Source organism: Lutjanus erythropterus, chromosome 13 (genome assembly GCF_056507025.1).
Source record: "Lutjanus erythropterus isolate fLutEry1 chromosome 13, fLutEry1.hap2, whole genome shotgun sequence".
Taxonomy (NCBI): Eukaryota; Metazoa; Chordata; class Actinopteri; order Lutjaniformes; family Lutjanidae; genus Lutjanus; species Lutjanus erythropterus.
Window position 1 is genome coordinate 19,880,744 of NC_139329.1, and position 16,977 is coordinate 19,897,720.

At 39.5% G+C, this 16,977-nt stretch overlaps 2 protein-coding genes across 2 annotated transcripts in view; one reads left to right on the plus strand and one right to left on the minus strand.

The window, feature by feature from the left end:
* Positions 1 to 10,518, minus strand: part of c2cd5 (C2 calcium dependent domain containing 5) — a 33,554-nt gene extending 23,036 nt beyond the window's left edge. Inside the window, exons 1-9 of the mRNA XM_084733731.1 lie at positions 10,214 to 10,518; positions 9,618 to 9,727; positions 8,495 to 8,581; positions 8,063 to 8,330; positions 7,253 to 7,408; positions 6,728 to 6,965; positions 3,382 to 3,542; positions 1,299 to 1,523; positions 715 to 803 (exon numbers count right to left, since the gene is read on the minus strand). Coding sequence (XP_084589857.1) covers positions 715 to 803; positions 1,299 to 1,523; positions 3,382 to 3,542; positions 6,728 to 6,965; positions 7,253 to 7,408; positions 8,063 to 8,330; positions 8,495 to 8,581; positions 9,618 to 9,707 — 1,314 coding nt within the window. The 5' untranslated portion in view covers positions 9,708 to 9,727; positions 10,214 to 10,518. The remainder of the gene's footprint in view (positions 1 to 714; positions 804 to 1,298; positions 1,524 to 3,381; positions 3,543 to 6,727; positions 6,966 to 7,252; positions 7,409 to 8,062; positions 8,331 to 8,494; positions 8,582 to 9,617; positions 9,728 to 10,213) is intronic.
* Positions 10,519 to 13,073: 2,555 nt separating this feature from the next.
* On the plus strand, positions 13,074 to 15,391 carry LOC146316472 (uncharacterized). Its single transcript, XM_084733302.1, has 5 exons — positions 13,074 to 13,139; positions 13,521 to 13,617; positions 13,883 to 13,981; positions 14,787 to 14,930; positions 15,165 to 15,391. The coding sequence occupies exons 2-5, from the start codon at positions 13,541 to 13,543 to the stop codon at positions 15,253 to 15,255; spliced, it is 411 nt and encodes a 136-aa protein (XP_084589428.1). The 5' UTR covers positions 13,074 to 13,139; positions 13,521 to 13,540; the 3' UTR covers positions 15,256 to 15,391.
* Positions 15,392 to 16,977: the final 1,586 nt, after the last annotated feature.

The following is a 16,977-nucleotide window of genomic DNA, read 5'->3' on the forward strand; positions in this document are numbered from 1 at the left end:
TAGACAATATTGATCAAACACAAATTTTGTTGATGCATTGCATATTTCTCACCTAAAAGGTTTTCAGAAACATGATTTAGTGTACTGTTAATCTGTAATAGAAAAATCGCCATTGTGTTTCTGGCCTCAAACAGGGCCTCCTGAAACTCAGATCAAACTGTAAAACTAGGCAGTGCTTAAGATTTTCCTAATATGTTGAGTATTTCTTGCTTAAAATGTTTTCAGAAACATATATCAGTGTACCTTTTAGTTGTAATACAAAAATGATCGCAACCAGGAAGGCAACCATTATTTCCTGCTGAAGGGTCTGGCCAAAACCAAGCACTGCCCAAGTCATAGTGCGTTATCCACCAGTTCCACACTGTTCACTGGTACTGTGCCTGCTCTGGTTGCAAAAAAACAAGATGGCAACCCCCCCATAACACCAAACTCCAGGTTTCATAATAGTAGTCCAGAAACCAATAGGTGACAACATGGTGACTCTGTCCACTTATTCTACTGTCTATGGTCAGAACATAAACTGTCAAAAATACCTGTTTGTTTTTTTTTCTTCTGTTTCACTACAGTGATGTTGCTAGTCAATCAAGCCCGATACAAGACATTATGTATGTGTAGGAAAAATTCTGTTTTGCAGAGCACTTTAGTCTCAGATGTCTGCATGCATAGCCAGCCTGTACGTGTGTGAGCAAGTGTGAGCCTCAAGTGTCATCATACCCTCTGCTCGAGAGCCGTCTGTGTCTGTTGTCTGAGTAGGGTCTTCAGAGGCCCTGCCTCCTTCCCGGCGCTGCCCCCGCTGCCCATTCCTGATCACAGAGGAGAGTCTGGCCTTAGTTTTGTCACTTTCAAAACACAGGTCAATGGATTTCAGATAATTAGATAATTATTACATTGCATATTAATGTTATTGTGACAAATCAAGTGAAATTGACTTCTGGAGTTGCACACAACACCTTAGACTGAGAACAGTCAATAAACCCACTTCACCCTCAACCTAAGACTAGCCTACTCTTAATTTTTTTTATTCAGGCCTACATACAGAACCTAGAGAAAGGTTTGGGCACGCCTGACAAACACATCAATCCACATGCTGAGGTAGGAGAATCCTGTGCAGGACTCAGGACTATCAGTCAAGCTCTTGGCAGTCACAGCATGCATGTTGAGTTAATGTCTCTAATAACACCAGCCAAGTTGATCTGGGCATGAACAGTTCTTCTGTTGACCCAATATATAAGAGAGGCGCCATTCCTACACTGCCGTAATGTTCAGTTACTCGTTGACACACAGCGGTCCTACTATACCGGAGGCTGCCAGCAGCAGGTCCTCGGTGAAGGACACACTTTTTCTCAGCAAGGCAGAGTCTGAGCAGATGGAGGAGGGAAGGGGCGGGGTGATGGCTCTGGCGACAGAGCCATGACCACAGCTCACTGAGCCAGAACCAGGAAGGGACAGAGTGTCTGTGGAGAGGGTGGGGGAGCTGGGGCAGAGGAAGATCCCAGGCCCACGTCTCACTGGCTGGGGACCCTCTGTCCAGCAGAAAAAGAGATGGAGGGTGCACAGAGAAAAACAGATATATTGAGAATGGACAGGCAGAGAAATGAGGTGAGCATTCAGAAGCACAACAACTGAGGAGGGGGGGCGGCGAGAGAATGTGACGGGGAGAAACTGGACACCAGCGTAGAGAAAGAATACCTGGTAAACAGACAGAACTGTTTCCATTGATTTATTCAGCATGACATTGTGTTCATGTTAGAGATTTTCTTGTTGATGGGTGTTGTCTTTTACTTAATTCACTCATCAATCATCCCTAATGAGTAGCGAATGACAAATCGATTTTCAGTCGGAATGGAAACCGTTTCAGAGGCTGCTAAGAATAGATACTACACACACAATGTCTGTCAATTTAAAAGATAGTTTTACAATTCAAGACAGTCACTGTTCGCCTCTCTATTTAAAGTGTATTTTACAAAGTGCAATTATCAAACATGGTTTTCAAGTTAATTCAAATTTTAAAGAGTAATACTAACCATTGGGAAATTTATTGTGGTCTATCGTGAAACTGGTAATCATTTCATCCAAAGATAAGAGCAGCTGACTGGATGCTAATGCTAAGCTAATTTACAACACCCTGTACAACTGCTTCAGTCTCATCCACGCTTGTCTCCATTTTTCATGGACAGAGCTAGCAAGCTATAACAGTTCCAGAGTTCAACGTTACTGTTTTTTTCACTTGCCTGGTCGGGCAAGTGGGTCAGGTATCTACTTGCCCAAAGTCAATTTTAACTTGCCCAAGTACAAATAAAAATTTGCTTATTTAATTGATAGTTATCAAATAACAAAAAATACTAAAGTTAATTGTCATGTTTAATTCAGGGCTGCAATAAAAAATGTCCATCCCAGTTTTTCAAAGTCCAAGGTGATGTCTTTAAATGTTCCTTTTCTACTATTTTTGCATGAAAAATTACTTTAATGATTAATTGATAATCACAATAGTTTAATATTTTTTTTACCACTTGGTAAAACTGACATAGCATTTTACTCACTGATACTAATCCATAGGGTTGAGCCCTGAGTTCTGATTGGCTGACCGTTTCCCACCTAGTGAAAACAACCATCAGTGGGCAAAATAATGCCAGACCTACAGTATCTGAGCAGAAAAGAGGTACACAAAGAATAACGTTGGGCAAGTTAACACAAATGAGGGGGAGAATACAGGAGCAAAAGGAGGAATAGAATATGAAAAATGGATGAGAGTAAAGACGTAATATGAAAAAGAAAAGCAGATGAGTGGGAACAAGCAGGAGGGATGCTGGTTTGGAGGGGGGCTGCTGGTCCCCTCCTGACGGGTCAGGGAAGTGGCTCTGGTAAGAAAGTTTTTCAGGCTAAAAGAAGGCGTTTACAGCTGAACTGCGTTAAAATGTGTTCAAGTTGTCCTTGGGGCAGAGTTTGACTACACTTACCTTTTCCACAATGATTAACCATTAATGGCTGCTAAATGAAGAAGTGACCTTAGATCAACAACAGCCCCTCATGAGACACAGTGCTTCCATTAAAGACCACAACAACAGATGAACAAAACTAATACAGAGATCTGGTGTGTCTTCACACTATTATACAATTTTCATATACACCAAAGTCTGAAGAGAATTTTTTTTAATAGTGTGAAAAAAGACACACCAGGCCACTGAGGACAAAGGAGAGGATGGGACCCGGCTAAACAAATATTTACAATAAAATAATGTTAAACTTAAAAATGATTAAATGTAAAATAATTCATTAAATAAACAAAATTTCAAAAACCACCACTGGAGTAGCACCACAATGAAGTGGAGGAGAAGGGAGGGATATGAATGGGGAGAGAAGGATGGGGCCACGTGTTCTTACCCGTCTTGGGCGTCAAACTGAGGTCTGTGTCTGATGATGAGGACTGGCGGCTGCATGGCTTGGAGGGAGAGAAGGGGGGAGGAGAGGAGGAGGAGGTGGGGAGGGCTCTGAAAGGGGTTGGTGGGCCGGAGGACGAGAGCAGGTCCTCAGCAAATACCGGCCTGCCAGGAGAACATGACACATACACACACCCACGTCAGTCGCCGCCTCACCCTCTCTGAGCGTGTGTGTGTGTGCTCATATGGGAGTGGGTTAGTGTTATCGTTAAGTGGGAAGGTTGTATTTTAATGTGTGATTTTGTTTGCTTTGGGTGAGGTGTGTTTGAGGTGCTACGGATGGCTGGAGAACAAAAAAAGCAAGCGAGGAAAGCAAAAATTAGACAAACACAAAGCAATGCACTCACATTAAACTAAAGAAAGCAACGTGGCAAAACACAAGAAGGTCAGACTCAACAGAGGATGACGAGCTGAAGCATGTGTCCCAGTAGAGTGAAGCAAAGGTCAGGTGACTGTAGAGAGATCACAGGCCCTTCCTCAGAGCTAAAACCACACTGTAAACACTTCTTTGTTGCAAACAGCCAATAAAAATGCAGAATCTGGCTACCCACCCGCTGTCATTGGAAAAAAAACTTGACAGTTGTTTTCTGATTTGATTTGAGGCTACTCTCGACATATGGTATTTGGCCTTCCTACAGAGTCATGCCTATGTCTATGTCATGGCTTTATTGCTACTATGTGGCTGTCAATCTACCAGACTCCAGCAAAAATATATTCACTTTTTTCCTTTCATATAAACATCACCATCTACAATCCCAATTCCAAAGATGTTGGAGCGCTGAGTAAAGCTTGAATAAAAACAGAATGTAATGAGTTGCAAATTCTTTTTGAATTGTATTGTGCAAAGATAAAATATTTAATTCTCAAACTAATATATGTGTATACTGTGTGATACGGTATAAGTGAAGTTGTATATCAAGCAAGAATGCAAAAGAATTTCACTTTCAAAACTTCACCAATTAGTGTCCTCAGTTCCCAGTTGCTTACCGTGTGTTGTTAAAAAAAAAAGATGAGGTATCTCACTGGTAAACATGCCCTAGTCACAACCTTTTGGAATATTTTGCTGGCATCAAATTAAGAATGAGTGTATATTTACCAAAAACAATAAAGTTGATCAATTTAAACATTAAATAGCTTGGCTTTGTTCTGTTTTCAATTGAGTATAGACCAAAAAGTATTTGCAAATCATTGCATTATGTTTTTAATTTATGTTTTACTCAGCATCCCAACATTTTTAAAACTGAGGTTTATACTTTATACTCTTTGTGTTTCAAACTTCTTCTCTTTCTCCTGTATCTAATTCCTTCCCTGCCTCTGCATACCAGTGAAGATGAGTGTGGGAACAGAGACAGAGAAGTTCTGGGACAGTCTCTGGGAGCTGCAGGCCGAATGCACTGGGCTGTTGTGGGTGGAGCGACATCCGTGGGCAAGGGGAGACCTGGGCGAATCAGCACGTAGAGAGAGGAAGAAGACGGGGGGGCCGATTTGGACACAAGAAGTGAGAAACGTCCCAATCCGAATGTAGCCAGAGAACCAGAGGGGAAGAAAGAGACGCACACAAGAACCAACACCACAACATTGCAATAGAGTGAAAAAAGGAGACAAAAAGGAAAAGAAGTTTTTACTCCCTGTCTTTGCCTCAGCAGGAAACTCATGCAGAGCTCTCAGCTAAAGATCTCAGTCTCTCACACAAACATACACAGACAACAGGGATGTAAGCACAACAGAAAAAGGTGACAAGGGCTCAAACAGGGACAGGGACAAGCTAACCTGGCAAGTCCCCATTACAGCTGAAGCAATAGTCAGTGACAGAAAATAAAGAGGCAAGAACTTTGGTTTCAGCTTCTCAAATATTAGAATCTTTTCTTTGTTTCGTATTACTTGGTTTTGGGACAAAACAGGCAATCAGACATCATTTAGCTCTGGGAAATTAGGGCTCAATGCTAATGCGTTTTTTTTTTTGTTTTTTTTTTACTTGCCTCTGTATAAAATTTTTGCATTTATTAGCTGTTCTCACAAAACAACAAAGACTAAAGTTACCATGTTTCGCTGCAACATCTGAAAAATGTCAGAAAATAATGAAATAAGTCAATCTGTTTTTCTAAAAGTTCAAGGTGATGTCTCTGAATGTCTTGTTTTGTCAGTCCAAAACACAAAGAAGTTCAGTTTAATATCAGAATAAACAGAACAAAGCAGGAAATCTTCATATTTGAGAAGCTGAAAATGGTGTTTCTGCCAAAAACTACTTTACTCATTGATTGACTATCAAAATGGTTTAATAGTTTAATTCTTTCTTACCCTTGCCTAGTCGGCAAGTGAACTACTAGATTTACTAGCCTGACATGGCATTTTACTTGCTTTGGCCATGTGGGCAATCCTTACTGATGAGCCTTGGAAATTGTGAGGGGCTTGTGTGACTTTTTTTTAACATTTAACTGTTGATTTAGTCTTTTTCCTTTTAGCCTTTACTAAGTTAGATCCAACTGAGGAGAACTTTGGTTCACTGAATAAACAATTTAAAAAAAGAAGAAAAACATGGACATAATGCACAGAAAATGATATATTTGGTGCATAACTTCCTGAACACTTTCTCTGAGCCTCACATCCACTCCATTATCACCATAATCACATGAGCAGGGCTAGAATCAAAGTAATCACTGAACAGAGTTTGCATCCCTGATACACACATCTCACACACACTGACACACAGATCACCTGTACTATAAATGCAAACAAGAGCCAGACATGCACTCAACTGTGATTATGCTTACACTAACTGGATGAAATCACAAGCTAAATACTAAATAGTGGGGGTGAGGACAACAGAACAATGTGAAGGAGCACACTGTTAGAGGCTGAGGAGGCAGAACACGTGTGTGCTAGATAGATACTCACTAAAAGACGTAGCACTAGAACATGCAGAGGCAGAGCAGAAAGCCATGCAAGAGCGGTCTAAAAGAGCAGACAAGGGAGGAGGGGGGTTGAGGATGGCTGTGTGTGTACTGTACATGTGTGTGTCTCAGGATATGTTGTGTGCTGTTAGTTTCATGATGCAAATACACGTGACACAATAGACACACCAACTACAAAGGGGAATCAAAGATACTGAGACACACACAGGACTAACTGCTAGACTATAAACAGACAGAGTACATTTTGTCCACACACTCTCCCTCACATGCACACACACACACTGATCATCTTTGCCCATTCTCACAAACTAGATTTGCAGTGAAACTTGCACATAAAAAGAGGCAGGGTCCATGCTTGCATTGTTGGTTCATACTCACTCCTTTCCATCCTTGGAAGGGGAATTGCACGCATTGGAAGCAGGGGCTGTGTTAGGGTGCATGTGTGTGGTGGTGTTGGGGGCGCTGCCAGAGCTCAGTTTGTCCAGAGTGCAGGCAGTACCTATGGCCCGGACCACCAGGCCAGACTCTCCCTCCAGGTCAAAACACTGCAAGTAGCCCACTACTGCATTTCCGCCCATCTCCAGTACCTTAAGTCCTATTTTCCTCTGCAGCTCTCCTAAAGAGGGGTAAAACAAACATTAACTGTGTTAAAGCTACAATTGGTAACTTCTATATATTATTATATAATATTTAGGTTTTTTTTATTTACCTACTTTATGTGTTATTGTTCCATTTTAGCCCACCATGATCAAAATATTGTTCTTATCTGTCACTTCATATTACTGTATGTATATAGTTACGGGAGAGATGGGGAGGACCCAAATTCCCTTACCTCCACACACACACACACACACACACACAAACACACACACACACACAAAATTTAACTGTAAATTTCCTTACCAGACATAAGGGAGATGAGCCTCTGACGGGCCTCATTGGAGGCTCGAGGAGTTCTAATGCGGTCAATCCACTGGTACTCTGGATCTTCATTCACTACAAGTTCCTCCACAAATCCGTGCACCATCACTGCCCGGTAGCACCGTGGAATGGATGTGGCTATCAAACAGATACATAAAGCGTAAGGATTTTAGATTAAATAGAAAAGGTTCCTTTTAACTTCTCTTCAGCTTTTATTCTATTTTTAGCACACATTCTCACAGACACACTGTTCGCACTAACAGCTTGTAATTTTGTGATCCTTGGAAATAACACAATTTCTGTTGGTGTAGACTAAATAAGGGTATTATCGATTGATCTGCTGATTATTTTCATGATTAATCAATAAGCTGTGAATTTAGCCTGTGAAATGTAAAAAAAAAATCCCAAAGCCTAAAGTGACATCTTGAAATTGCTTCTTTTGTCCAACCAACAGTTAACAATCAAAAGACTCTTCATTTACTATCAGTATGTATCAGTCCATCATAAGAAAAGCAGCCAATCCTGAAATTTACGAAGCTGGAAACAGCAAATGTTCGACATTTTTGCTTGAAGATGGCTGAGACATGCCAAGTAATTTTCTTCTGAAGAACTAATCATTTAATCAATTAATCATAACATCTCCAAATAAAACATCTCTCATGCTCTTTACTGCGCATCACTTCAGACACCAGCTTCACTGTCAAACTGCATTTTATGCATATGAATGCTGTGTGTTTTGTATTTTAAAACTGTAAACAAACAATTGTGAAGCAAAAGTCAAGTCAGACGTACTGCAGAAGAACTTGACCCCACAGGAGGACTGTCGGAAGCGGTTCAAATCATTAAAAAGCTCCACTTTGACGAGGACATTGATCTCCCCTCTGATACCGTGGATGGTATCATAGATGGGAAACCAGCCAGAGATGACAGAGGCAGCCTCACTGCACAGCAACGGGTCAATGTCAATGTAAACTTTCCCTATGGCATCATTAGCACTGTAAGTGTCGTGGTCCAACACAGTGACCTGCAATGGTTCATCCTGCAAGTCCTCATCATCAACCTAGACAGCAAGACAAGGAGATGCAAAGAGGACAGAAGGGAGTAGAGATAAAAATGAGAGAGAGGTTAAGAACGCTGAAATTCAATGTAATTCATCCACATTGTATGATCATCAAAATAATATCAACACTGCCATATTTAAAGAGAAGTTAACAGGCACTTTACCTCAAATTTGAACCACTCTGAGTTCCACTGTGGATTCAGTGATTTGGGACAGACATCAGTTTTAAAAGTTGTGTTTCCAAACTTAACCTGGGAAATAAAAGGCACAAAACACTCATTTAAAATGCATCATTTAGTATTTTGAGTAACGATGATGAACTACTGAAATAAAATATAAGTTACATTGTTACAGAAGCAGCTGGGCAATATGGTTTCTGAATAATATCTTGATATTTTTAAGCTATGTCAATACACACACACACACTTTATTTTTAATTACCTACCATATACATTTGAGCATCACAGTGTTATGTTTTATGTTACTATGCTGATTCTCACTGTATTGTGATATTGTGATACAGTGTTTCATTTTGTGTTGTGTTTTAAAACCCTGACTGCTAGATATCAGTGTTGCTATCTATTTTTACTTTTCTGATTTCATAAAAAAGTATACTTTTTAAACTTAAGATTCTATGCATATGGTGGGATGCTATTTGTACTACGATGGCTTTCCCCGAAACTAGATTTAAAAAACAGGATTATATCACCTTGCTTACAGTTTCACAATATATTCTGATATATTTAATCATGTCCACCTCCTGTATCATGATAAGTATCGTACCACCATAATCTTGCCAAGACATGGCCCCAGGAAACACGATGATCGTATAAAATATCAAGCTTTGCTGTTACAAAACTACCAAACAGAAGGGCTGAGATTAACAACATCAAATATTGCAATATTTTTTACCAACTACCTCAATATGGATATTGTAACAATACTGTAGGGATGTTGATTGATACCTTCAGAAAATAAAACCACAATGAGATTTCTGATAAATAATCATCAGTAATGTGGATATAGTAACTAAGAGGGGAAAACAAAATAATAGAGCAGCTCGTCAGTCTGGTAAATTAATGAACATTACATCATTTTACTGTAATGAAGCCTTTAAAACAAAAGGCAATACTTATGCCATATCACAATACAACGATATCCTACCTCAAGGACAATATCTAGTCATCTAGTCATCACAACATCAGTATATTGTCCAACCCTAATTACAAATGACTATTATTTCATTAAAAAAAACAAGTCTTGTTTTGCTCTTCAAGCTTTACTCACCTCTACAAAAGCATCAGTGAGGTCACTGGCTCTGTCCATCACAGGCAAGTGGCGCCCTGCCACAATTTTGGCCTTCAGTTTCCCAGGCATTATTTAGTTTTAAGTGCTATCTGTGGTCATAATATCAATAACAATAATAAATGTATCAGAAACTTTTCACCTGTAGCAATCAAACCCTGATGTCTCTAACAAGTGTATACTGAAAAGTGGGCCTCTTAACTACATGGCCATATGTTAATGACAATGTGGAGAGCCCCTTCCTCTGTTTACATGCTCACTAGCTAATAAGCTAGCTTCCCTCAGCTAAACAAGTCTTTACCGCTTCAAGCTCATGTCTAAATAACTTATCGATTCGGTTCAAAGTCACCTGTTAAACTACACTTTATCAATACGACAGCAGCTGTCAGTTAGCTAAACAGTGTTAGCAAAGCAAGGTTAGCAAGAAAAGCCACTTAGCAGGTTAACTGCATTGCAGCAATCTCCTTAGCTGCTCTACCTGATCGGCCATGTTTTTACAATCACACTGCAAAGCCGCCACCCCATATAACAACAATATTACCTCCTGCTACTCCCAGTGCAAACAATATAATCCTTACCAGTGCTATAATATTAAAAGACAGCTGTCAAAGCGGCAGCAGGCTCGTTTAACACGGACATTACTGTTGACAGCCCACTGCTCGTCTGACCTCCGTGTATCTCCCATAACACGACACGTTAGTTTCCCGTACACCAGGATGGAAAGTGTAGTTCGAGTCAGGAATGTTCATAAGCTGATATTACAGCTATATGATAAGCAAGAGCTGCACGGGTGGCGTTACGACCGACTTGTTAAGTCACTGCACATGTCACTGGTTAGCGCGCAAAGCCAACTGTTTGCGTGATAAGGGAACAGTCCGTGATGAATGAGTTTTGGTCGTATAAAGAAGGGATTCCTATATTTACGTAACTCTCGCGAGATTTGTACTAGTTTTCTCATTGTTCCTTTCTTTTTTTACAAATAAATTAGTAAATTGTATGATAACGATGTTCTTAAGTTGTAAATCGATTTAGGGACGAAAATCACCTTGTTAGCATTCAGAAAAGATCATAGTTTTGGTTAGATTGGTCACTCTCGCGAGGTCTTTCGCGCTCCTGGGGTTCCTTTTTAAACACACGATTTTTCAGGGGTTAGCGTGTGCTGCCTTCCTGTACACCTCGTAAGCTCGTTCATTAATGTTCCTCTAGTCAGAAAAAATAACAAAATACTTAAAAAAAACAAAAAAAAAAACAAGCAGTCACACCGTAAACATCGAAAAATATACATATAGATACATAATAAACACTGAAAATAGATTTTGGTCTGTTTTGCTGTATTTTACGGCGCTACAACCTCAGATCATTACATTATTATACAGTATTCCGGAGCTACTTAAAGGCAACGTAAGGGCTTGTCATGCGCAACTTAAACAACCGGGCTTTATTTTTTAGGTGACACTGAATGAAAGAAGCAAATAGGGAAGACTGGGGCAGTTGTAATAATTTTTGCATTTTCTTTCACAACACAGCTATTTGGAATAGACATTTCATGCTTTGATATGAGAAACACATATGTGCACGACTTAAAAACACAACATGTTTTCACAAGATTATAATATTTAAATTTAATTCAAGAAGTCAGAGTGTTTCAGTTGCCATGTAGTGGGGGTAACTGTAATAGTGGGTTGGGCAGTAGTAGCCTAAGTCATATTAACCACTGTATTTTTTATTTTTATTAATTTACATTTGTGAAAAGTAATATAAAAATTAAGAATTCATTGAATTAGTTAAAGAAATCTGCCTGAATTTGATAATCTTTGGTTGCCCTAAAACTGAAATAAGAGCCCCATCTACTGGCCAGCACTGAAAATTGCTTGAGTTCATCAGATAATTTACAGTTGAGGACAAAATTATTAGCCCCCTATGAAATTTAAAGTTTTTTTCAAAATTTTCCCAAGTGCTTTTTTAACAGAGCAAGGAATTTTCAACGTAGCATTTCTAAACATAGTAGTTTTCTTTACGAAGCATAAATTAATTCTATTTGCACAATAACATAATTATTTCAGAAAAAACAAAAATGACTAGGGTCAATATTATTAGCCCCTGTAAGAACGGACCTTTTTATTGAGCCATAGCACAAACCACTGTTGTGCAATGATGTGCTTTAACTTTGTAATGATCAAAGCTAAAGTAAGCTCAAATCAAAACTGATCTTCCAATTTACACACAGTATAAAAACGTCATTTGAAAAAGTATCATGCCAAAAACAAAAGAAATCAGTTTAGACTTGAGAAAAAGAATTGCTGATATTGGATATACAAAGTTATCACAGCATTTCCAAGTGTCAAGAGCTGGAGTGAGAAGTATCATCAAGAAATTCAAAGAGAGCCACACAGTACAGAACAAGCCTGGAAGAGATTTAGTGAGAGATGTGTCTAAAGACCCCAGAACAACTGCCAAGACACTAGTGAATAACTGTGAAGACAATCACGTCTGCAGAAGAGACACCTTCGAGCCAGACTGAAGTATGCTAAGGACAACCTGGAGAAAGATTATGCATATTGGAAGTGTGTCCTTTGGTCAGATGAGACAAAACTAGCGCTCTTTGGCCATAGAGACGTTGTATGACTGGAGAAAGAAGGGAGAGGCGTATAACCCAAAGAACACCGTCCCCACAGTGAAACACGGTGGTGGGAGTGTTATGCTGTGGGGATGCTTCAGTGTGTCCTGAACTGGGAATCTTGTCAAGGTGGAAGGAATCATGAAGAAAGAAGATATGTTAAAAAAATGATTTTTAAAACAAAGATGATAGCCAATAGCACAGTTTTATACCTATGGTATCAACAGCTATTGTTTATATAATAATATAGACTATGAAGGGTTTTAATGCAGTTTTAAATAGTGAATTCAAAGGTATTTTCTGGGACAGAGAAGTTTAGAAACATTTAGGCCAACCAGAGCATTTCATAAATGACATTTCATATATATAAATTCTTAAAGAATAAATTTTCATCCAAAACAATGAAATTAGAATGTTGGTGTTAATAATCTTTAAAGTTTTGTCACAGTTCTCAAGAATGGGGGACATAATAATGGTCTGAGGTCAATTTCTCCACTGAGAACTGTGGTAACAGAGCAAACAGGCACAAAAATCATAGTAATAAAAAGATATGAATGTGTGTTTGTGAATCAATAGTCTGTATTGATGAGAGGATGATTTCATGTGAGCAAACAGCAGGCAGCTCTCTCAGGTGATTAGAGCTCATTAAGGAAGTCAGATCCAATAATTTCATTAAGATTTCAGGGGATGAACAAACTGACACTGCTTCTGGAAAATCTGATTCCCTGAAAATGTTGACACGGTAAATAATCAGAACAATAAAATCAGAGTAAAGTCTGTCAGAGGGTCGATAACTGAGGGGCTACAAAAGGAGGCAGCCCAGCCCCTGACAGCCAGTCTGCAGGTCTGATCCGGTCTGATCTGGTCTCTGAACAGGATCTCTCCAGGTGAGTCTCTTTCACAGAGATGTGCTTCTTTTGACCACCTTTTGGAAAACATTAAACATGAGGTTTAGGTCACAAATTTGTCATAATATGTTCATATTATTAGTATATCTATGCTGTTTTCTGACTTACATGTGAACATGTTTGTGAATGTTGTATATTTTTGTAAACAGCAACATGTTGAAACAGCAAAGAAAGAAACACAGCATGTTGCCACTAAGTTGGAAGCTCACTGTTGTCTTGTATATCATCTTGTGCTGCACTGTTAAGATTTCCTTTCATTGGAAACAAGCAGCAGAGTAAAGATCAAACAGACCAAGACTGAAAGGACACTACTGGATGTTTTTGTCTGCTTGAAAAAAATAAATCCCCTTGTCTCCTCAGAAAATCATCTACTCATCCTCATGATGCCATCCATCGGTGTGACTCAGGTCTTCCTGCTGTTGGCCCTCCTCCATCTCGCCACAGCGCTTCCTGTCAGGTATTATGACTTGAACAAAGACTGAAAAGTCAAAAAATCTCATCCTTCCCTGATAAACTACAAACCAATTCAATATCTACCAAAGAAATCTCACCCAGATTCCACTACATATGATAACAAACTTCCACATGATCTTTTTGATTAAAAAAAACCCTTTGATTTGTATTAACCACTGACAGTACATGAAATTAGGACAGATTTCATCCTCTTCTGATATTGTCCTTTCTGTTGGTTTAAATATTTAAATACTGTTATGTGACCTCAGGGATGAAGATGAAGTGGAGGGTTTCCTGACTCAGATCAGACCAGTGAACGCACCATGGTCTCTGTCGGACGATGACACTCTGCTCGAGGCCAGACTCCGGTGAGTTTACACCAAAAGAAGAGAAAAACAAACAAAACTACAACACTTTGTGATGTAGAAAATGAATCCTTACTTCCCTGTGGAGCTTATAGCCCTGATATGCACAAATGTTACTGACCCCTTAAAGTGTCTGTAATTGATATATATTTATATGGTAACAATGTGTAAAATCACAATGTGAAAGGGGTCATCTGTAGTGATGAACCTACAGAGAATTATGATCTGAATCTGCAGCTCCTCTCGGCTTTCTGGAGATTTATAGTGAATTTCAGCTTATTGAACATATTGATAATGTGAATATATTGTATACTGTGAAAACATTAAGTCATGAATTGACCCTCCACTGAACTGTCCAGTTATAGATTAGCACCGCAGGCCTGTCAAGCTTTGTATGTCTCTTCATGTTGAGGTGGTATTCATAGGGCTATAAGACAAACAATACTCTGTGTTTCCTGAGTTTAGAGGGTAGCTTCTGTTTTTGAAGTCTTTCAAAAATGTAAAACACATGGGTGAGGAATGGCCTAAACTTTGTCAGTAACTGCTCTAACATAAACTGCAAACGAGAGTCATCATTTTAGTCGGCTACATCCATGGTCATCAGCCAGAATTAAGAGGCTGCTTTTGTTTACGTCTCTGTGGAATCAAAGACCTTGTATTCTAAAAATTACTCACAATTTCAGTGTTATCTGCTACTGTCATCGCTGTAAACTGCAGTGCAAGAAAGCTTGACAGGCATCAAAAACCTGATGTAGATGTGTGTATGCTGATCCACATTAATGTGATTATTGATGTGTCTGTGTTTCAGGCAGCTGCTGTCTACAGGTCTGGACCGCAGGAGGCAGCTGGGAGACATCGAGTTCTCCAACAGATATGCAGAGTTCCTGCGATCCAAAGCCAAACACAGCTCCATCTGCGCCTTCCTGCGCCGTATGCAGGGCGTCAAGAGGAGGTGTGAGACTTCACACACTTAAACACATTTTAACAGCAGCGTTACACAGTACAACAACTGTTATACATGTTTTAGTTATAAAAATTGCTGGCTGCAGGTCTTTAGGTCATTTCTTTATTTAAAATGAAAAGAAAATACAGAAAATGGTCCAGGTGTACCACCGTGCCTAGTTATGATGATAGTTACTCTTCCGGCTGTAGCAGTGTTTAAATGTTGCTGTGTTTTTGTCCACAGTGGGGTGGGAGGAGACACGGAGAGGGTGAACCTGCTGCTGAAACAGTACATGTGCCCGTCCGTCTACAACAGCTGGCCGACTGACCTGTAGAAGACACTCAGCAGAGACAGAGGCAGATTAAAGCTGATGTTAGGAGGACAAACATGTTACTTGTATTCTGAATAAATGCAGCTGTTGTCATATTTAATGTGGAAACATGGATATCTTTGTTATTAAACTATGTTTTATGAAGTATTTTTGTGTGTTTAGTGTTTGATAACATTTACTCACACCATTCATACACTACATTCACTTTGATGAGTGGATATTAAAGGTAAAATATGCAACCCCCCCCCCCCCCCAAAGAAAACAACCAAAAAAACAAAAAAAACAATGCAAATTCTAACATAATCCCTTTCACTCATTATGTATGACCCACTAAAAGTGTGTGGTGGTGGCTGAATCTGTAGAAACCGCTCTCTCTGCCTGTGTTTCCTTATTTTTGTCATTATTTTGTAGGTTCTGTAGGTTCTCCTACAACCTTGGAACCAGAGAGTGAGACAAAGGACACTATTTTCTGCGTGGCGCAAAGCAGCGCACAGCACAGCTATCATTGCTATTTTTTGACTGACAGTTTTCTCACCCAGTGCCCACACTGGGTAGGTAGCAAATGTACTTGCACCCATCAGTGCACCCATGGCTGTGTTGGTCTTAAAAGGAGGTGTGGTCAAGTGCATTGGTGGCACATTGCTTAAGGCAGAAGAAAGTGATTGCACCATTGACGAAATAACCTGTGGTTAATCCACTGGTCATAAAGATTAATATTCTGATTAATACTGAATGATTGCAGGTGGGAGAAATAGGATCAAGTTGTGTGCACATTTCCGCACAGCAACTGTAACTTCACTGATTGTTTAAATCAGACAGAATCTAATGTTTATTAATGTCCCGTGTTCTTCTATACATCAAAAAGATCTCACATACAGTCAGTTCATAGAATGAAATTGTTTGGAGTAACACAGTATAAATCCTTGCTTCCAACAGAGTTTGTGATGTTTTAATGTGGAGAATTTCCTCTGTTCTGACCATATATAATGACAGTTTTTAGCTTTAATGCTTAAATATTAGCAATATTTGCAGCAGCGACATTACGCGTATATGGAAATGAAACTGAAAGCAGTCTCTCCAATCACTAAACCATCTTTTAAATGATGTCGGGCAGCACCAGCGTTTGAGGTGATTTCTTTATTGTGAGTTGTACTGAAGTATAAGCATTTCTTTAAAAATTTACTTTAATGATCAGAGAAGCTGCTTTCAGTAATGAACATACTGTAGTAACTTGTCCATGTGCACTGTAATGTAAGGCGGGGGAGAGGCTTCAGCCTATTTCACCCACCTTCAGCCCAATCACGATTAATCATATTATTATTTTTTATTGACCCGTGAGGTTAATTGCAGTACCTGAATCACCCAGTGGGTCATTTCCGTTTATTCCTGTTTGCTCTCCAACTTGCTGAATCCATCATTTAAATAGCAATGCACCAGACGCAGGTGCACCTGGCTCTCAAAGGGAGTGGGCGATGACACTTGATGATTGGTTTCATTCATGTTACGTCCCCCAAAAAACACCTACAATTAATTAAGACACTAAATACAACACCTTTACTCCTTACTCTGCACCCAAATTATGCCCTATTTAAATAGCAAAGTGAAGTTGGACACGCCCTAAACGGCCATATGTACATTGGACCATGCGCTATAGATGTTTAAATAAGGCCCAAAGCAGTTGCAATCTAAGAAGCTTACTGTTAGGTGCCACTGAAGTCTCTTTCC